At 36.4% G+C, this 16034-nt stretch overlaps 1 protein-coding gene across 1 annotated transcript in view; it reads left to right on the top strand.

The window, feature by feature from the left end:
• FAM83B (family with sequence similarity 83 member B) overlaps nt 1-10905 on the top strand; it is a 44208-nt gene extending 33303 nt beyond the window's left edge. Inside the window, exons 3-4 of the mRNA XM_026074268.1 lie at nt 6253-6377; nt 8547-10905. Of these exons, the coding sequence (XP_025930053.1) occupies nt 6253-6377; nt 8547-10905 (2484 nt within the window). The remainder of the gene's footprint in view (nt 1-6252; nt 6378-8546) is intronic.
• Nucleotides 10906-16034: the final 5129 nt, after the last annotated feature.

Raw genomic sequence — 16034 nt, 5'->3', positions numbered from 1 at the left:
CTTCGGGATGAAGAGAAACTGATGGTAACTGTGAGAGAACAGTCAATATTTTGGAGATACTTTGGAGAAGTTTTCAACCCTTTATCTTATTCTCATTGCCTCAAGGTTCACAAGAACAGACCACCATAAAATTTTTGTGCTTTTGGCTTGTGGCCCTCTTTTTTTGCTCAGTGAAAGCAAGAAGAGGACAGAGGTGTATGGCTGTATTTCTTTTCCTTGAGAAGCAGCAGCAGCAGCGTTGTTCTGGTTATTCTCTGGCATGATTTGGGTCAGTCGCGCACAAGTATGGTAGACATTCTTCGTGCCATGCAGTCTTGACTGAGGAGTTTCTGTAAAGCTGTTCTGTATTAATCAAGGCCTTCTCTGGCTCTTTTTCCGTTCCTTTAAATTGGTTAAAAAAATGAGATGGTGCAGTGGTGAAACCGACTGTATTTTTGAATCCAGATTTACAATTAAATTGTCTTCTGTATGAAAAAAAAAGAGAATGTATTCATAATTCTAACTGCATAAAATTAACTATCTGTGCAGATAATTTTCCTTATCTGTAATCTGACTGCTATCAGGCATGTTTTTCTCCTTATTGACAAATATAAACCCCCCAAATTTATATACAGTACATTATAATTATTAGTTATTATGTGAATTCCATATAGAAGAATATGAAGTCAGGGACTTACTGGAGACTCTTTCAGTCCCTTCTACAACATGTCTTCACGTCAGTTGGTTTTTACTTAATGTTCACCTTAATATCGCCAGTGGATCACAGCTAAAATAAAGAATTCCTTTACTATCTTTTCCTATTTTTCTTTCCCCACTTTAGATTTCATTTATTATTTCCTAGCTGTCCTACATTTTTCCCCATTAATGTATTTCTCTTTCTCTTCTCTTCTCTTTCCATCCAAACTTCTTTTGATTAACTTTCTCACCAGTCTGACTTCCTGTTCACAGTCAGCAATTCCTTTGCATAGAAACATGAACAAAGAGTCATTACAGATACTGACTTTTTTTCAGATGATTTTTCAAAAGCTGTAACAGCAATTTTTTTCCAAAGATCCTTTATTCCTGCTGCTGCAGGAAACTATGACAGAGATTTGCACTGCAAAATGCAAAACTGAGACAAACCCCTCTACCACCAGAATACTTAATTTGGTAACTTAATTTTGGATTAGAAACAATGAACCAATGTAGGAAATTCTGGTGTTGTTTAATGCCCAAGAAGTCAACCCAGTTCCTCAGCAGATGTCAGATCATCATATTTTATTTGATAAAAGGTGAGGCAGGTGGCAGAGGCTCCATGCTCTGCCAAAAACCTATTTACTTCTCTGGCAGTAAGGAAGAATCATCTCACTAGAGGAAAATATTGAAAGTAAGTAGGAGCCATTTATGTCCTGATACTCCTCTCAGTATTTTTAATGAACTGGAGGAATGAGAAAATAATACCAGTAACAGGAGTTTGTTTTGTGAAATCTACTCCCAGATACAGATGTTTAGACACATAGTAGGAGCTGTTAATGTACTCTTGAGAGCCGAATCCAGCCCATTATTTCTCACCAATGTTATCAATATCATAAATAGTTTTCCAGTGCTTCCAAGTATCGGCCAAATTTGGTTATTAAATAGGTATGCACAGCCTATTTGTCATATCTGTGAGAAAACTTGTGTGCTAAGGCCCTGACCCTAGTGAAGTCATTGAGAATTTGCCATTAGTGGTCATTGAATCGGATTCTAAGTCAGAACAGAAGCTAACTCGAAACCTACTTAGCATTCGAACAGTGAATATTGTCTCTTAGTAAGAGGAGAGGCCCATGACAATAAATAACATTAGTAATGATGAACAATATGTGAAAAGTGATTTTTTTCTTTAAAGCTGTTATGCTAAATATTAGTTAGACATCCATTTTCTTCTTTGTGCATGTTCTTGACAGCAAGTACAGGGTGCATAATTGAACAATGATAAAAACAGACTCTACAAAAATGAAGTGCTGAAATGAAATGCTTGAAACCTGTATTTTCATTGTACTTATCTATCACTTTGGAGATTTCTTACTGATGAAAACAAATGCATAATGTGGAATGATACTTCCAAATGTTAAATGATGCTCATGTGGTTCTCTCTGGGAAGAGAGAGGTGCAGTCATATATAAAAAGAGAAGTTAGAACTTCTTTCCCATATATCATTTGGATGACATTTAATTGGATAGCCCTCACGGCCATCCTTAAATTGCGGTTTGGCCATCCAGACACCTCTGGAATGTGAGCAGTCCCTGAGTCTCCTACGACTCATATTTGGAGGAGAGGAAAGATGCTGTGTCTGGCTTCACCAGCCTCCTAAAATATCGAATTCTCAGTTAAATTATACTTCCATATATACCCACTAACTGTCACTGACAAAAACAGGTGAGAGGACTAGACAGATTTTCAGTTTGACTTGCTAGAGCTGATCTTATGTGCTGTTGCGTGTCCCGTCAGGCTAGCCTGATTCCTGGCCTGAATGCGTAAGTTCATTGTTTTCCAGTTTGCCCAAGATATTTCTCTGAAGGTTCATAAATCATTGCCTTAACCAACAGTGGTGCTTAACACTTCTACAGTAATCAATGTCATGCTGTTGTTAGCACTGTTAGTATGGGAGTCTTGCAGCTTTAGGATAAAACCAAGTAGAAAGGTGGAGCCCAGGGTTTCAGACAAAATGGAGCTGGCAGTTCCATATGTATAGATATAGYGCTTCTCATCTTAAATGGAAAACATTAACAGAGTCTCCAAATCAACCCAGTGTTCTTTTACGTCCTCAAAATATTGTCTGTATTTCTAGAGATTATTCAGGGTGCTCATTCCTGACACCTAATTAGACAGTTTGAAGCAGGTAAAAAATACCAGCTGAGCTGTGGAGGAAAAGGAAGTATTACATAAGGAAAGTGAGCATGTTCTGTGGCACATGATTTTGTAATGCCATGTTCCAGTCCTTTAGTAAGATGACAGAGTGAGACAGGGAAAGATCTGGTAGGATTAAGGAAGCAGGACACAAAAGCTGCAGGAGGAATAATGCTGAAGAAGAGAAGGAAAGGGAAAAAAGGTAAAACTCAGGAGAACAGAGGAAATGGAATGACTAAGATTTCAAAAAACCCCAGCAATTTAATGTAAATTGTATTCCTTTTTTAGATATGCCTGCTTGAAGTTATATTTCAAATTATGAACACCTAAGGCAAAGCTTTTTTATATGTGTATGGTAATTTGCAAGCCATTAGCTGTGATTGTGCTGACAGCATTCCAGATTCCCAGGTGATATTCTGTCCAATATCGGTCAGGCCTTATCTCAGTAAGATTTGATGTATTCCACTGACATGGCTTTAGGCCAGTTATAATCTGTTACAGTTATTTAAAAATATTAAAGCCGCATCTCAAGTGACCCCCTCTTCAAGTTATAAGTGATATAAATATAAATATAGATAAATATGACATACAAATATAATTAAATTATAAACAGAATTGGGGAAAATAGTTTTAATGATTGAAGTAAATTCAAATTTCATAACTAATTCACAGCATTTTAGTTTACATTAAATAAATGTTTAATATGGTGATAATCTTTAGAATGGGGTAAATTCCAGTATTTTCTTTTTTTTTTTTAAGTAATTACTTTTTCTACACTATTTACTGTTCTAAAGAAAAGCTTTTCTTGTAATTACTTTTATTTGCAGTTTCAGTAGCCGGTAGAGAAAGAAAAATTTTTTTCACTGGGACTGGTTCATTCAAAGTTAAAGAAAAACAGCACTTGGAAAAGCAGGAAATTTTTCTTTCCTCTTCAGGGTTCCGAGTTAAAAGCCAAAGTGGAGAAAACCTGAAGGACACAATAGTAGATTGCCAAGGGTGGTTAGCAGTTAAAGATGCAAACAGACACCTAACGTTAACTTCCCATGCAATAATGCAAATTGGGTTGTTTTTGTTTCTGCCCCTTTCTTATTTTTTTCCTGAAACTAGATCTAAGCATCCATCTGTACTTTTACTGAGCCCACGTACTTTTTAAAACCTGATAGCACTACTAGATAATGCTTCTTTTATTTAATGAATTTGATATGCAAAACTAAGATTAGGAAATAAACTTTATATCTGATGTTTCTAGCACATTTATAATACATTGAAGTCACTAGCAGAAATATTTTTAAAAATTCTAATAATAAAAAGAATAATATTGAAATAATTTTTAACAATAAATTTTAAATGCTGTCTTCATACATTTTAATTGAATTGCATTTTTTGTTCAAACACTGCTTGACAACCTGCTAAATAAAAACTCATCTAATACATCAAATTTAAGGAACTTGAACAGGTTGAGTCAGATCATAATTTGCCAGCTGAGCAGCTCTTATGTATAACTCTAGTCATTGCAAATTATCTCTGTGGAAGTTGTAAGCTTCTCTGTTTTCAGGTATGTTTTAAGATAGAAACTGAAACTAAAATATATAGTGATTTAGGAATTATGTATTATTTGGAAAGATGCTTTCATTTTGTGGAGATTTTTTTTCTAACCTTTTGAATTTCCTGTTTGGAAAAAATACAGTTCATTAAATTGTAGTAGACACTGTATCATTATGAATTCTACAACCTCTATTAGAACTTCCCGTGTTTTAGATAAATGCATGAGAACTCCCTTAGACAATAAAGGCTCTAAGTGTCTTTAAGTATTAGAATATTGCAGAGTCAGTCTCATTTTATAGACTGGAGTCCTAAGTACTTTAAGCATTAAATGTTTATTTTATCCCTCTGATTTTGCTGAAGTCACACGGTACACACTCTGATCCATTTTGCTCCCTGAACAGACCTACTCCTGTACCTGGCTTTTGCAGAGCACACTTCTGCCATGATTTTCAACCTCTGCCTGGAGCAGTAAAAGTCAGGACAGAATTTAACTGTTACAGTTTTATGAATAGTCAAATGAAGCAAGCTGTTCATCTATATTTTCAAGTCTTAAATTCCACTATTTCCATATATACAGTTCATGAAGTAATCATGTAGATTCTGTTTTGTTATTGCCAATACTAAATTATGGATTTCACGCCCACTGGCATACTTGTAAATTGTCACAAATTAGTGTTGCTAGAACAAATAGTTTTATATTGCAAGGCTAGAAACCACAGTAAATGTTGTGATCTTTCACAGGGATATTCCAAGCTATTTTTTGTGTCTTGTGAAGCTTTTTTTGTTCCACATTTACATGAGGTAGATGCTCTAGGCTGATCTGTGTTGAATATAATTTTTGTTTTTCCTATAAATAACCAGCTTTCTGTAACAATTTTTGAACTATTTTTTTTTGTTGTCTCTGTATAACAACTTTTATTATTATTATTATTATTATTATTATTATTATTACAGTCCAGAAGTTTCTGTAACTTTTTCCTTTCAATTTGGTTTATTCCTAGGAACTTAAAAATAAAAAAGTGATACTAGAGAAAAAGTGATTTAAGTCATTCAGAACTGCACATGCATAAAAGATATTGGCTCAGCTAAACCAATTTCATACACAGTTTTGGGGAAAAAAAAATGACCATTCTTTTTTTTAGATCCATCATGGAAAATTTCCCCAGCAGAATTTACTGAAGAGTGTTCTCATAAGTAAAAAGTGGAGCTTATGAATAGAATTTAGAAGTCATACTTAACTCCTGTGTAGCGTATGCACTACCTATGCATGCTGCAGTGGCATCTCTGAATTTGAAGATGTGATAGATCCCATGCTGAAAAGCCAACTGAGGAATCTTACTGGAGATAGAACTACAAGAGATCCTGTGACCAGGTGGTATTGTTCAATAAAACATCTCAGAGTGAGGTAGTTATGGTGATGGATATAGCAGTCTCATTCAATTAAAAGAACAACACTATTTTTTCAGGTGTTGTTTTTGACTAGCTGAGATGCTTGGAAATCTTCCAAATACTGAACATCAGATGCTGAAAAGAAAATTTTTACAAAATCTCTATCTCTTGTGCCAGAACCTCAGTTCTGGGACTGGCGGCTGTGAAACGGGAATTTCACTTGTCCTTGGCCTAACAAACCTCATCAGTCTTTCACACTCAAAGACAAAGCAAAGGCTTGTCTTTCTGGGTCCCAAGGGGGCAAGTTTAGTCAGAGTTTACTGCCCTGCACAGTTTACTTATATGCAATAATATACCTCTTCTCCTACCATACCTCTAGACTTTTAAACCTTAGGATGCTAAATGTAGAATATAGTGTACCAATTAAAGTATTTCAATTGTCTTTTTCAGAATATGAGGGTGCGGACAGTAAAAGGACAAGATTACTATTCTAAATCAGGAACAAAATTCCATGGAAAAATGGAACAAAAATTTCTTCTTGTTGACTGTAAGAAAGTCATATATGGTTCTTACAGGTAAGATCAGTTACAGTGGTGTCGATAGAACACTGGTTATCTCAATATGTCTCCTTCTTGCAAAATCTTTTTTCTATTTCTAAAAATTCTTCTGGTAAAATCTGTCAGCAAATTTGTTTATTTTTTCTGTAATTTAACAAGTTCCCATAGGTATTTATTGGTAGCTAGTCTAACACAGAGCCAAAATTTGAGGTCCTCTCTTAGTTTTTCACAAATGAGAACTAAAGGATATAGCTTTTGCTTCAGCTGAAGAATTGATAAATAAAGAGAAAAATTCTGATTTGTCTGATATTGTTTGAATTATTCTTGTTTAACATCCATTCTAGAAAATGCTAACCAAAATATTTCCTAAGCTCCTTGGATAATTCCTCCTTGCAATAATCTTCTAAAACTAACATTATAGAAATGTTCTATGGCACCCTGTAGTATATCATGGTCAAATTCAGAATTGTCCAAGTTGAACTAATCTGTATTTATACTTGGCTAAGTTCCCTTATTCTGCTCTCCACCTTCTTTCCAGTATATGTGTGCAGAGCATAGGCTGGCAGAACTTACAGCTTTGCAGAGTTGGAAAAAAAATAAGTTAAAACAAGCACAATTTTGTCTCACACATTATTAGATATTTTCCTTCTTTTCACGCGACATCTCTCTCCTTTGCCCACTGAATTAACTTCTACCAGCCTGGTGTCAGGGTGCCAGACCCATAGCCACTGGCTTTCATAGCTTTCCACCACTGTAAGCTTTTGACAATCTCGCTCTTTATTTCCTCTGAGATTCAGCCAACCCCAAATTCAGACTGATGTGTATAAATGGTAGTGAGGTAAGTGACAAGTTCATAAATGAATCAGTGTAAGAGAGTCCAGAGAGAGTCTGAAAGCTTTGATATCTACAGACAGTGTTAGAGTTTGTGAGAATGTGATAGTTTTTCTCATTTCATTTTGAAAAATAACACTGCTTTAAGACCTGGTGCTGCGGGGGCTGCAGTCATCAATTTCTGTAGAAATTAAGCTTGATTGGTAAAAGAATCTAGTGATTTTTATCAGGAAAGATGAGTCTTTCTGAATTCTTGCTCTCTGAATTCAATTTAAAGTTAAGATTATTTTTTTAATATTACAAAATATACTATTTTTAATAAGTAATTTAATGAAAATGAATAGAAAAAAAATTGTGTGTAAAAATTTAATTTAATCTCAGTACACTTTTATTTCTTGAAAGATACAAAACTAACAAAACAAATAAAATCAGTAAGATAGATACATGAATAGAACAAATCTTTTACCTAACATCCAGAAGAGAAATGCAAATAAAATACGTTGATTGATTTCATTTAAATTTTCTTTCACTTATTTTTTGACATGAAAGCAGGATAATAAAACAGTTTTTTATTTGTTATAATCTACAGGTTACATGGTTGTAACACCATGACATTAGGCTTGTTGAAACTTCCTTAATGTACATGTTAATGTATTTTCTCTCTTTTTACAGCTATAAAGTAGCTATAAAACTGCTTTCTCCACTGAGGCTTTTCTCCACTTTTAGCATGTCTTCAGCTATTCTAAGTACAATAGAAAAGAGAAAAACCTCCTTCATCTCAATATTGCACATTACAGTTAAAAGAAGTATTAATATCCAGTCTGTGTGCATAGTAGAAAATGTAATCTTTTTAACAATTCCGAAATGCGTCTCTTTAAAAATGTATTTAAAATAAAGTATATTCACAACTGTGGAAACAATTCTGCATGTTATTCCAAATACACTCAACATAACCACACATCAACATTCTCTGACTCAGGATTGAATACAGTGGGTCTAATCAACCCTAGTTTCTGTCTTTGTGGAGATAATTTTGTACCATTTGGCAGTTGTACTCCAGTGTTCCACATTTGTGAATACTTTTTGCAATATCCAGTGTTTATAAGGGCAATTATGTAGTTACACAACCATTCCTGTTCCCATTGAAATCAGTGGAAAGTCTCCTACTGAGTTCAAATGGCATTAGATTAGACCTCCCAAATCCAAATTGGATGAATCATGCCCACAATTATTTATTTATTTAAAAAGTATGCCTGCAAAATCCAAGTTTGGGGGAAAGCTTTCTTATCAAGAGGAAGCAGTGTAATGCATTAATTCAGAAGAACTGTTTCTAATGGTCATTTGTTCTCTTTTCAGCTTTATGTGGTCATTTGAAAAAACCAACCTCAGTATGGTTCAAGTTATCACAGGACAGCTGGTTGAGTCCTTTGATGAAGAGTTCAGGACACTGTATGCCCGTTCTTCTGTTCCTAGTTCATTTGCCCCCGAATTAGTGCGAGTAAACAGTCACAGGACACTTTGGGATAATGATACATACCAACACTCGGTGTCTTCCTTGGCTTCAGTTTCTAGCCAAAGGAACCTTTTTGGCAGGCAAGATCAGGTTCACAAGCTGGATCCTGTTTATTTGAAAACTCGCGGAAGATATGCAGTAATTGAAATCGATAAATACGGCTTGAGAAATCAAACCTATAATAAACAACCATTTCATCCAGGTTTTAATATGCAAAATCCAATCCAGCAGTATCAACCTAGTGAAAAAAATGAGCACTGGAAGAGACATAGCTATGCTGGAGAGAAGCCAGAAAGGACTCCTTACCTATTGCTCAACAGAGCTATTAATAGAGCCAATAATCCATCAAATACTTGGAAAATGCCATCTGATAGCCTTAGTATTGTATCTTCATTACGAGGAGGATATGCAAATAACTACAATGCACCGCAGCAAAGTTTTGCTGATCAGTTTTCACGACCAAAGATAAATCTCGCAGAAAGGAATTCAATTGTACGGAGATCTTTTAATGGAACAGATAATCATATCCGCCATCTGCAGCAAAGGATGCCGACCCTTGAGCACACGACGAAATCATTCCTACGTAACTGGCGAATTAAGTCATACCTAAATGATCAATCAGATTATCCAGCAGAGTCTAATGGATCAGCCTTGGGTGACAGATATGAGAGCTATGACACAGCTGAAAATATTAAAGCTCATGCCCTTTATTCTCATTCTCGCTTAAGATCATCACTGGTGTTTCAGCCAACTCTACCCGAACAGCAGGAAGTAAGCAGCTGTGCAAGTTCTTCAAATTCAACTATAATTGGCTCAGAAGGAAGTGCAACACCTAAAGGGACATCTAATCATGCCCCAAGTGTGGAAAATGGAACAGGTAATATTTTAGAAGAGCTTAGCACAAATGCCCCACTTAAATCAGATGCACCAAAAAACCACAGAATTCATGCTGCAGACAACACAAAACCTAGTGTAAATTCAAATGCAACAGGGGACTTGCCTGTCTACTTGTACACAACACTGTGTGCAGACAAACATGCAGAAAATCTGAAGAACCTTCAAAATGAAAATATACTGAAAAGGAGAAGTTTTCCCATGTTTAATTCAAAGTCTATATTAGACCCTGGTGCCAGCAAACAGGCATCCAGTTATGTTTACAGCACACTGACTAGGCATAGGCTTAAAGAGCCAGTTAGTCCAAAACTTCCAGAGGATTTACTAAAAAGCTCTAAAAGTTTGCACAGTGTGACCAACCACTTACCACAGGAGGAGAAGAATCTCGGAGGAGAGCTAAAGAATCCGACTGCTACCAAGGCAATCTCTATGGCTGCTCTAGTTGAAGCCAGCAAAGAGGAGTCAAGTAAGGACTGCACGTCAAAGAAAGAAACTAAGAATTCCCCAAGTTTTCTAAAAAAAGGATCCCAGAAATTGCGGTCACTTCTTAATCTCACACCAGACAAGAAGGAAAACTTGTCAAAAAACAAAGCTCCTGCCTTTTACAGAATGTGTAGTAGTTCTGACACTTTGGTTTCTGAGGAAGAGAATCAAAAACCAAAGATTTCTGAGAATAAGACAGATTCTTCTCCAAGGAGAAAGAGAAACACATCATCAAATTCTCAAGGTAGCTTGCACAGAAGTAAAGAAGATGTCACGAGTAGCCCAACAAAGTCTCCAAAGTCTCCGAAGTCACCAAAACCACCAAAACCTCCGTCTGATGAATGCAATAAAAAGTGTCCTGTCCTGTGCCCCCTTGAAAGTAAGTTCATAGAAACTGCAGGAGATGCATCTACCCCAAGATTTAACACAGAACAAATTCAGTATCAAGATGTAAAAGAAATTACAATGACTGCTACTCCTGACACTGCACCCCTTTCTACTCTACAAAGAGCAAGTTCAGTGACACCCCAGCTGGCAAGCTCAAAACGCCAAGAGGAGCTAAGACCTCGTTTGAGTGAAAGGCGTGTTTATAGTCGCTTTGAACCATTCTGTAAAATGGAAAATGCTAGCCAATCTGCAGAAAATGCACCAAATACCAGTTTACATCTCTCGGATATCAAAAGCAAACCCTTAGGGAATAATTATGGCAGGAGTAATCACATGGTCAGCTACAACTCAACCGCTTACCATCCACTGCAGCCTAATGAAAATAAGTTCAGAGGATTTATGCAAAAGTTTGGAAACTTTCTACACAAAAATAAGTAAAACTTTTATTGATTGGGGACTGTCTGAAATTCAGCAAGAGTAGCAAAGCTGTGCATTCCTAACTGGATAAGACTGATAGGCAACTTTTGTAGAGCTTACTTGGGTTTCTTCAGGGGCTGGGACATTAGAATGAATGTATATATTTTTACATAATTATCCTAGAATTATTATACTTAAGTCATTACAGAAATTCTGTGTCCATAAGATGTCTCAAGGGAGTTGTTTATAGTGTTTATATTGTAACATTAATTTTATACATTTTCCTTGTGAAGAAAATATGTACTAGTGTATTGTAAGACTAAGTGTAAAACAGAGATGGAGGATGTTTTTAAAGTTCAAATAATACTTTTCCAAAGATTTGCCCTTTAAAAATAGCATAGCACTAGGAATAGTGGCTTGTATCTTTTCAGCATTTATGTACTCTTTAAAATGATAAACGCAAATGTTAATTCATTACATGTTATTTAGCCTTTAAACTCATCTTGGAAAGCCTCTTTTAGGCTTTATCTTGTTACTAATTTACCCAAGAGCATCTATCGAACTGTTTGGGCCACAGATGGATCTTACTTACTTTATTAGATTTTCGACGTAATTTGATATTTTTCTGAAGTACTTGGCACCACAGATCTTAAAGTGACCTTAATCTGAGCTTTCACAGACTTGTTTACAAGGTTAAACCAGTGTGAATGTAGGATGAAAGTAAAAAAAAAAGAAAAAAAAACAAACAAGATGCCTTGGAAAGAAGTTACAACTAGTTTAGATTTCAACTGATTAATTACATTTGTATAACATGCCAGTATTCTGTAATGTATTCTAGAAAATATCCTTTGTTACAATTTTCACTTTGGTGTTTCCAAAAAAAAATTGTCTGTGGACTTCCATTTCTCAGGTAAGTTTTGAGTTTCACATGCAACAGTCTTTTTTAAATGTTGGCAGATATATTTGTAACTGTGACTTTAATAACCTAATTTTTTGAAAAACGTTGAAAGCACTTAAGTCTAGCCATATGATGGGGATGTCAGCTCAATGCTGCAATGCTTGAATTGTTCATTTCCTGCTGCCTTATGTCAGGATGGTAGCTACAAAGCCAGGAGTGATTAGCTATCTATGAGGTTCACAAAGCTCACCACATCAAACAGTGAGACACCTCTCCTAGGCCACAGAAAGTATCAGTGAAAGGTGGTAGCAAGTGTTCAACTTTAGTGAAGGTATTTAGGCACCTAATTACCATCTAAAGGGATGCATCTGTGTTCATCCAAGCCTTTCAATCATAAAAATTCTCCTGATATTAAGTGCCTAAGCCAGATCAGTTCTTATGAAAAATACAGCCAGAGTGATGTGTTTTGGCAGCAGCATGGCTGCTACTTCTCATCAGTAGGAATTAGCCGAGACATCCAACTGAGATTCACAAAACTATGGCTCATATGTTTTATAGGTAGTTAGGCATGCTTTGAGAACAAACACTAAGAATTAAGCCCTGCAAGTGAGAGAGTGAAAAATGCCTTATTAGTAAAACTGATTGTGGGTTACAACTGCAACAGTCACCAGGCAGCTTAGCATTATCAGGATTTAGGCAGCACTGTAAATTTCCAGCAAAAGAAATACAGAAATATGGGAAACTTGATTGCTGAAAGCTTATATAGCTAAAGTCTTTGCACCCGTAATGTTTCAGGAGCACGTTTTAAGATTACACTTTAGTCTTAGATCTGAAAGGTCCTACAGCCTTCTGTGGTGGGGTCCCACTGTGAAGGGCCTGGCTTTATTCTTCAAACACCAAAAAGGTGTTTTGTGCAACAGCTGGATCAAGTTCTACCTGTGTCTTTTCTACTTGTGGCTGTGGCAAGAGATTTTATGCTGAAATCTGCTTGTCACCTGTAACCTGCCCCTGCTCCCAGGAGCTCACAGTAGTTATGTCTGTGACTTCAGTGAAGCAGGCTCACCTTTTTGTTCAAACTGTTTCTCAGGCAACCTTACTGGAGAACATGACACATCATAGCAATAACTGCTCCACTGTGAGGACGGTGTTTATTTTTAAGTCATGTGTCTCAAACCTCTGCTGAAAATTCCAGTCCCCACTTTACCCGTTATCATGGAAGCARTTTTATGAATTTCTTCATGAACACTAGTCACACTGTTTGCTCCATGGTGAAATGTCATAGTTGGTATTTTTCCTAAATGGCCAGTCATACTGGAAATATTCTGTCCCAACAGAGGCAGCAATTTCAAACTCTGACCCCTGTGCAAGGAGTGCCCCCTTACTATTCCAGGAGTATATTCAATATAGACACAGCATACTTCCAAAGCTAACCAGCCAACAGCAAGGCCGTTCACACTGTACTTTTTATAATCTTAATATTTGTTAGCAAGACAGTTATTTGGGATAGTATCCAAAGGAACATAAGATGCAGGTAGTGCTAAAAATGGTGTAGATAGATAGATAGGTTTAGGGGAATCTTTAGATTTCCCTTATACTCGTATGAGCTCTGACATATACTTGCAGGCAACACTATATTTGGGAAGAAAATGAAAGAGGGGAGGACAAGAGCCTTCTGGCAAATTTTGAAATGACAGTTCTTTGCATTCTGTAGTAAAGTTAGGAAATCCATCTTGATACAATCTGGAAATATTTTACTATTTTTTGATCAAATTTGATTTCTAATTAGAGAGTCCTGAGAAAACAAATGATTTAATTTACAAAGCCTTGTGTGTTTATAGATGTATAGTGTTATTTTATATTTATACCCTGAAGATGAAGAGGCTTCAGTGAAAAGCCCGCTTATAGTCTGAATAATATAAAATATTAATCACAGTAGAACTAGAAGGGTTTTTTTTTTTTCCTTTTCAGATATTTCCTCAGAGACACTGCATAAGAATGTTGCTGCATTAAGGCCTGATCCAACATTAACTGAAATGAATGAAAAAGACCTCCACTGACCTCAATGGAAGTTGGATCAGACTCTTAATGTACTGGCACTGCTATTTTAGAAATGTTACAAGGCAGGATGCTGCCTGAGGAGCATGAGGCTCCGATTCCAGGGAATATAGCAGGAATACAGCTACTTCTTCAGAGCTGGGGGAGCACAGCAGGGAGCTCTATGGGGCAGCTGCTGCAAGGACCAACTGTATCACATTTTCTCCAGATTTTTTTGTTAAAGGTGGGAAAACAATGTTCTTCCATTCATATCTGATTTGCCTTGTGTCTGTGGTGAATCTGATTATTTAACAGGATAAAATGGAGAAGTAGAAAAAAGAATAGATACCTGCATCCTCATCTTGAACAAGAAAGTGATATGCACATTTTTGGAGGGAAAAATGTAATTTATATTTTCGCACTGTCTTTTCCCAAGCTTTTCTTGATGGTCCTCCTTTTCCCAAGGAGATGCATTTTGTTTCATTTGCCATAAAAGCAATGCTTTACGCATTGCATGTTAGTTACACTCCGGGCACGCCCAATGCACTCCCAGTTTTGTAAGGCTGTGAAGTAATAGCAATTACTGTGCATGACAGTCATTTGGCCAAATGGCTTGGGACTTGCGAAATCCATAAAAAATTATGTGTCATTTCCACATTAAATGGAGCTTTATTGGCATCATAATGGATCAAAGACGGTGCCTATGCGAAAGCTGATGAGAACTGTGGAAGGGCGGAGGTGGCTGTCAGGAGCACAGTGGGCAGCGTAAGGCTGTGCAGCAAGCAGTGTCAGTAGATGCAGACCCCTCGTACGGTGTGCAGTGCATTCACATCGTAAATAAACCACACCACGTGCAGTCGTAATACCCCGTGAATAAATTGCTTCATTTCTTCAGCCTTGTAATAAAGTTTATACTGCTTCTCAGATTGCAAAATGTTATTATCCTTTTTTAATAAACTTGCCTAAAGAACTGTACTCTCTATGCATGCTAACAAATATGAACTAGATGTAAAGAGAGCTTAAAAATTAAGATGAATTGAATTTACAGCTGTCTAACATGAGGGTAATATTATTTCTTACAAATCTTGAGAGTGAAAAATAAGACTAAGCTTATCAGGTGATAGACATTTGTCCATTAATAGCTGAAGAGATAATATTGTTCAGAGAAAAACTGTGTTTTACCATTTTTCAGCTTTCTAAAATGTATTAGGAAATGTCATCATTTATAAAAGGAGTCATATGGAAAATAATACCAAAATCTGTTGCGAGACTATGTAAAAATAAATTTTAAAACAGCTCCATGAAGCTGTACGATAAATACTATTTGTGTTCATCTGTAGCATTCTTTTTTCTGTACAACAAGCTGTACAACTAATACATAGCTTTGCAACTGTAAGTATACATACGCAGAGATCAGTAAGGTTATTGTGGTGCTTACTGTAATGTATTCCCCATATCAATATTGTGCTGGACAGATGGGCTAGTTCATATCTTGGATACTGTGATATTTTAGTTTATTTCCATTTAAGTCAAGAGAGTTAGAACAACAAAAAGCTGCAGTCGTTCACTGGTTGTTCAGCCATGTTACTCCTGTTTTTGTCTTCCCTTGCATGAGTACATATCCCATTAGCACCCCTGTGAGAAGGGAGGAGGCAGCACTGCGCAAAAGGCCGCCTTGCCGTTTCATTCTCTTTTTCATACAGGCACTTACAGCTGTCTTAGTACCTTTCAAAAGAGTGATTTTTTTCAGTTTTTAACTCAAAGCTAAGGGTTACAGTTAAGCCTCCTTTCTTCACATTTCGACGTGACCCCAAGGGGTCACGTGTTCTCAGACCTAGGTCCTGTCTTGAGAAAGGAGATAGAAGAAAAACTTTGCTCTTGGTTAGCTCAGAATGGAGGGAGTTTGCTCTAATCAAAGCTTCTAGTTAGGATTTCTCCTTTGGTAACATTGACTAGTTAAGTTTTGTCTGATCCTCTTCTTGCTTGGAGCTATGAAAAAACAGTTTTCATATATTGCCACATTTGAAGAAGTGGCCAAGTCTTCTTTCTGAAAATCCAGTAGGATTTAGGGTGCTATATTACCAAATCAGTTCTTTGGATACTTTGAAAATATCTTTGTGTATTTCTGGAAGAGGATCTAGTTTAATAAAAATGACTGGAAATCCCCCAGGAAGAAACCGCTGGATTCTGTGAACATGATGCATCTTTCTCCCACCAT

The sequence above is a fragment of the Apteryx rowi genome, unplaced genomic scaffold, assembly GCF_003343035.1.
Source record: "Apteryx rowi isolate R43461 unplaced genomic scaffold, aptRow1 scaffold_383, whole genome shotgun sequence".
NCBI classification, from domain to species: Eukaryota; Metazoa; Chordata; class Aves; order Apterygiformes; family Apterygidae; genus Apteryx; species Apteryx rowi.
Note: the sequence above shows the minus strand (reverse complement) of the source record. Positions and strands in the feature narration are given on the sequence as shown.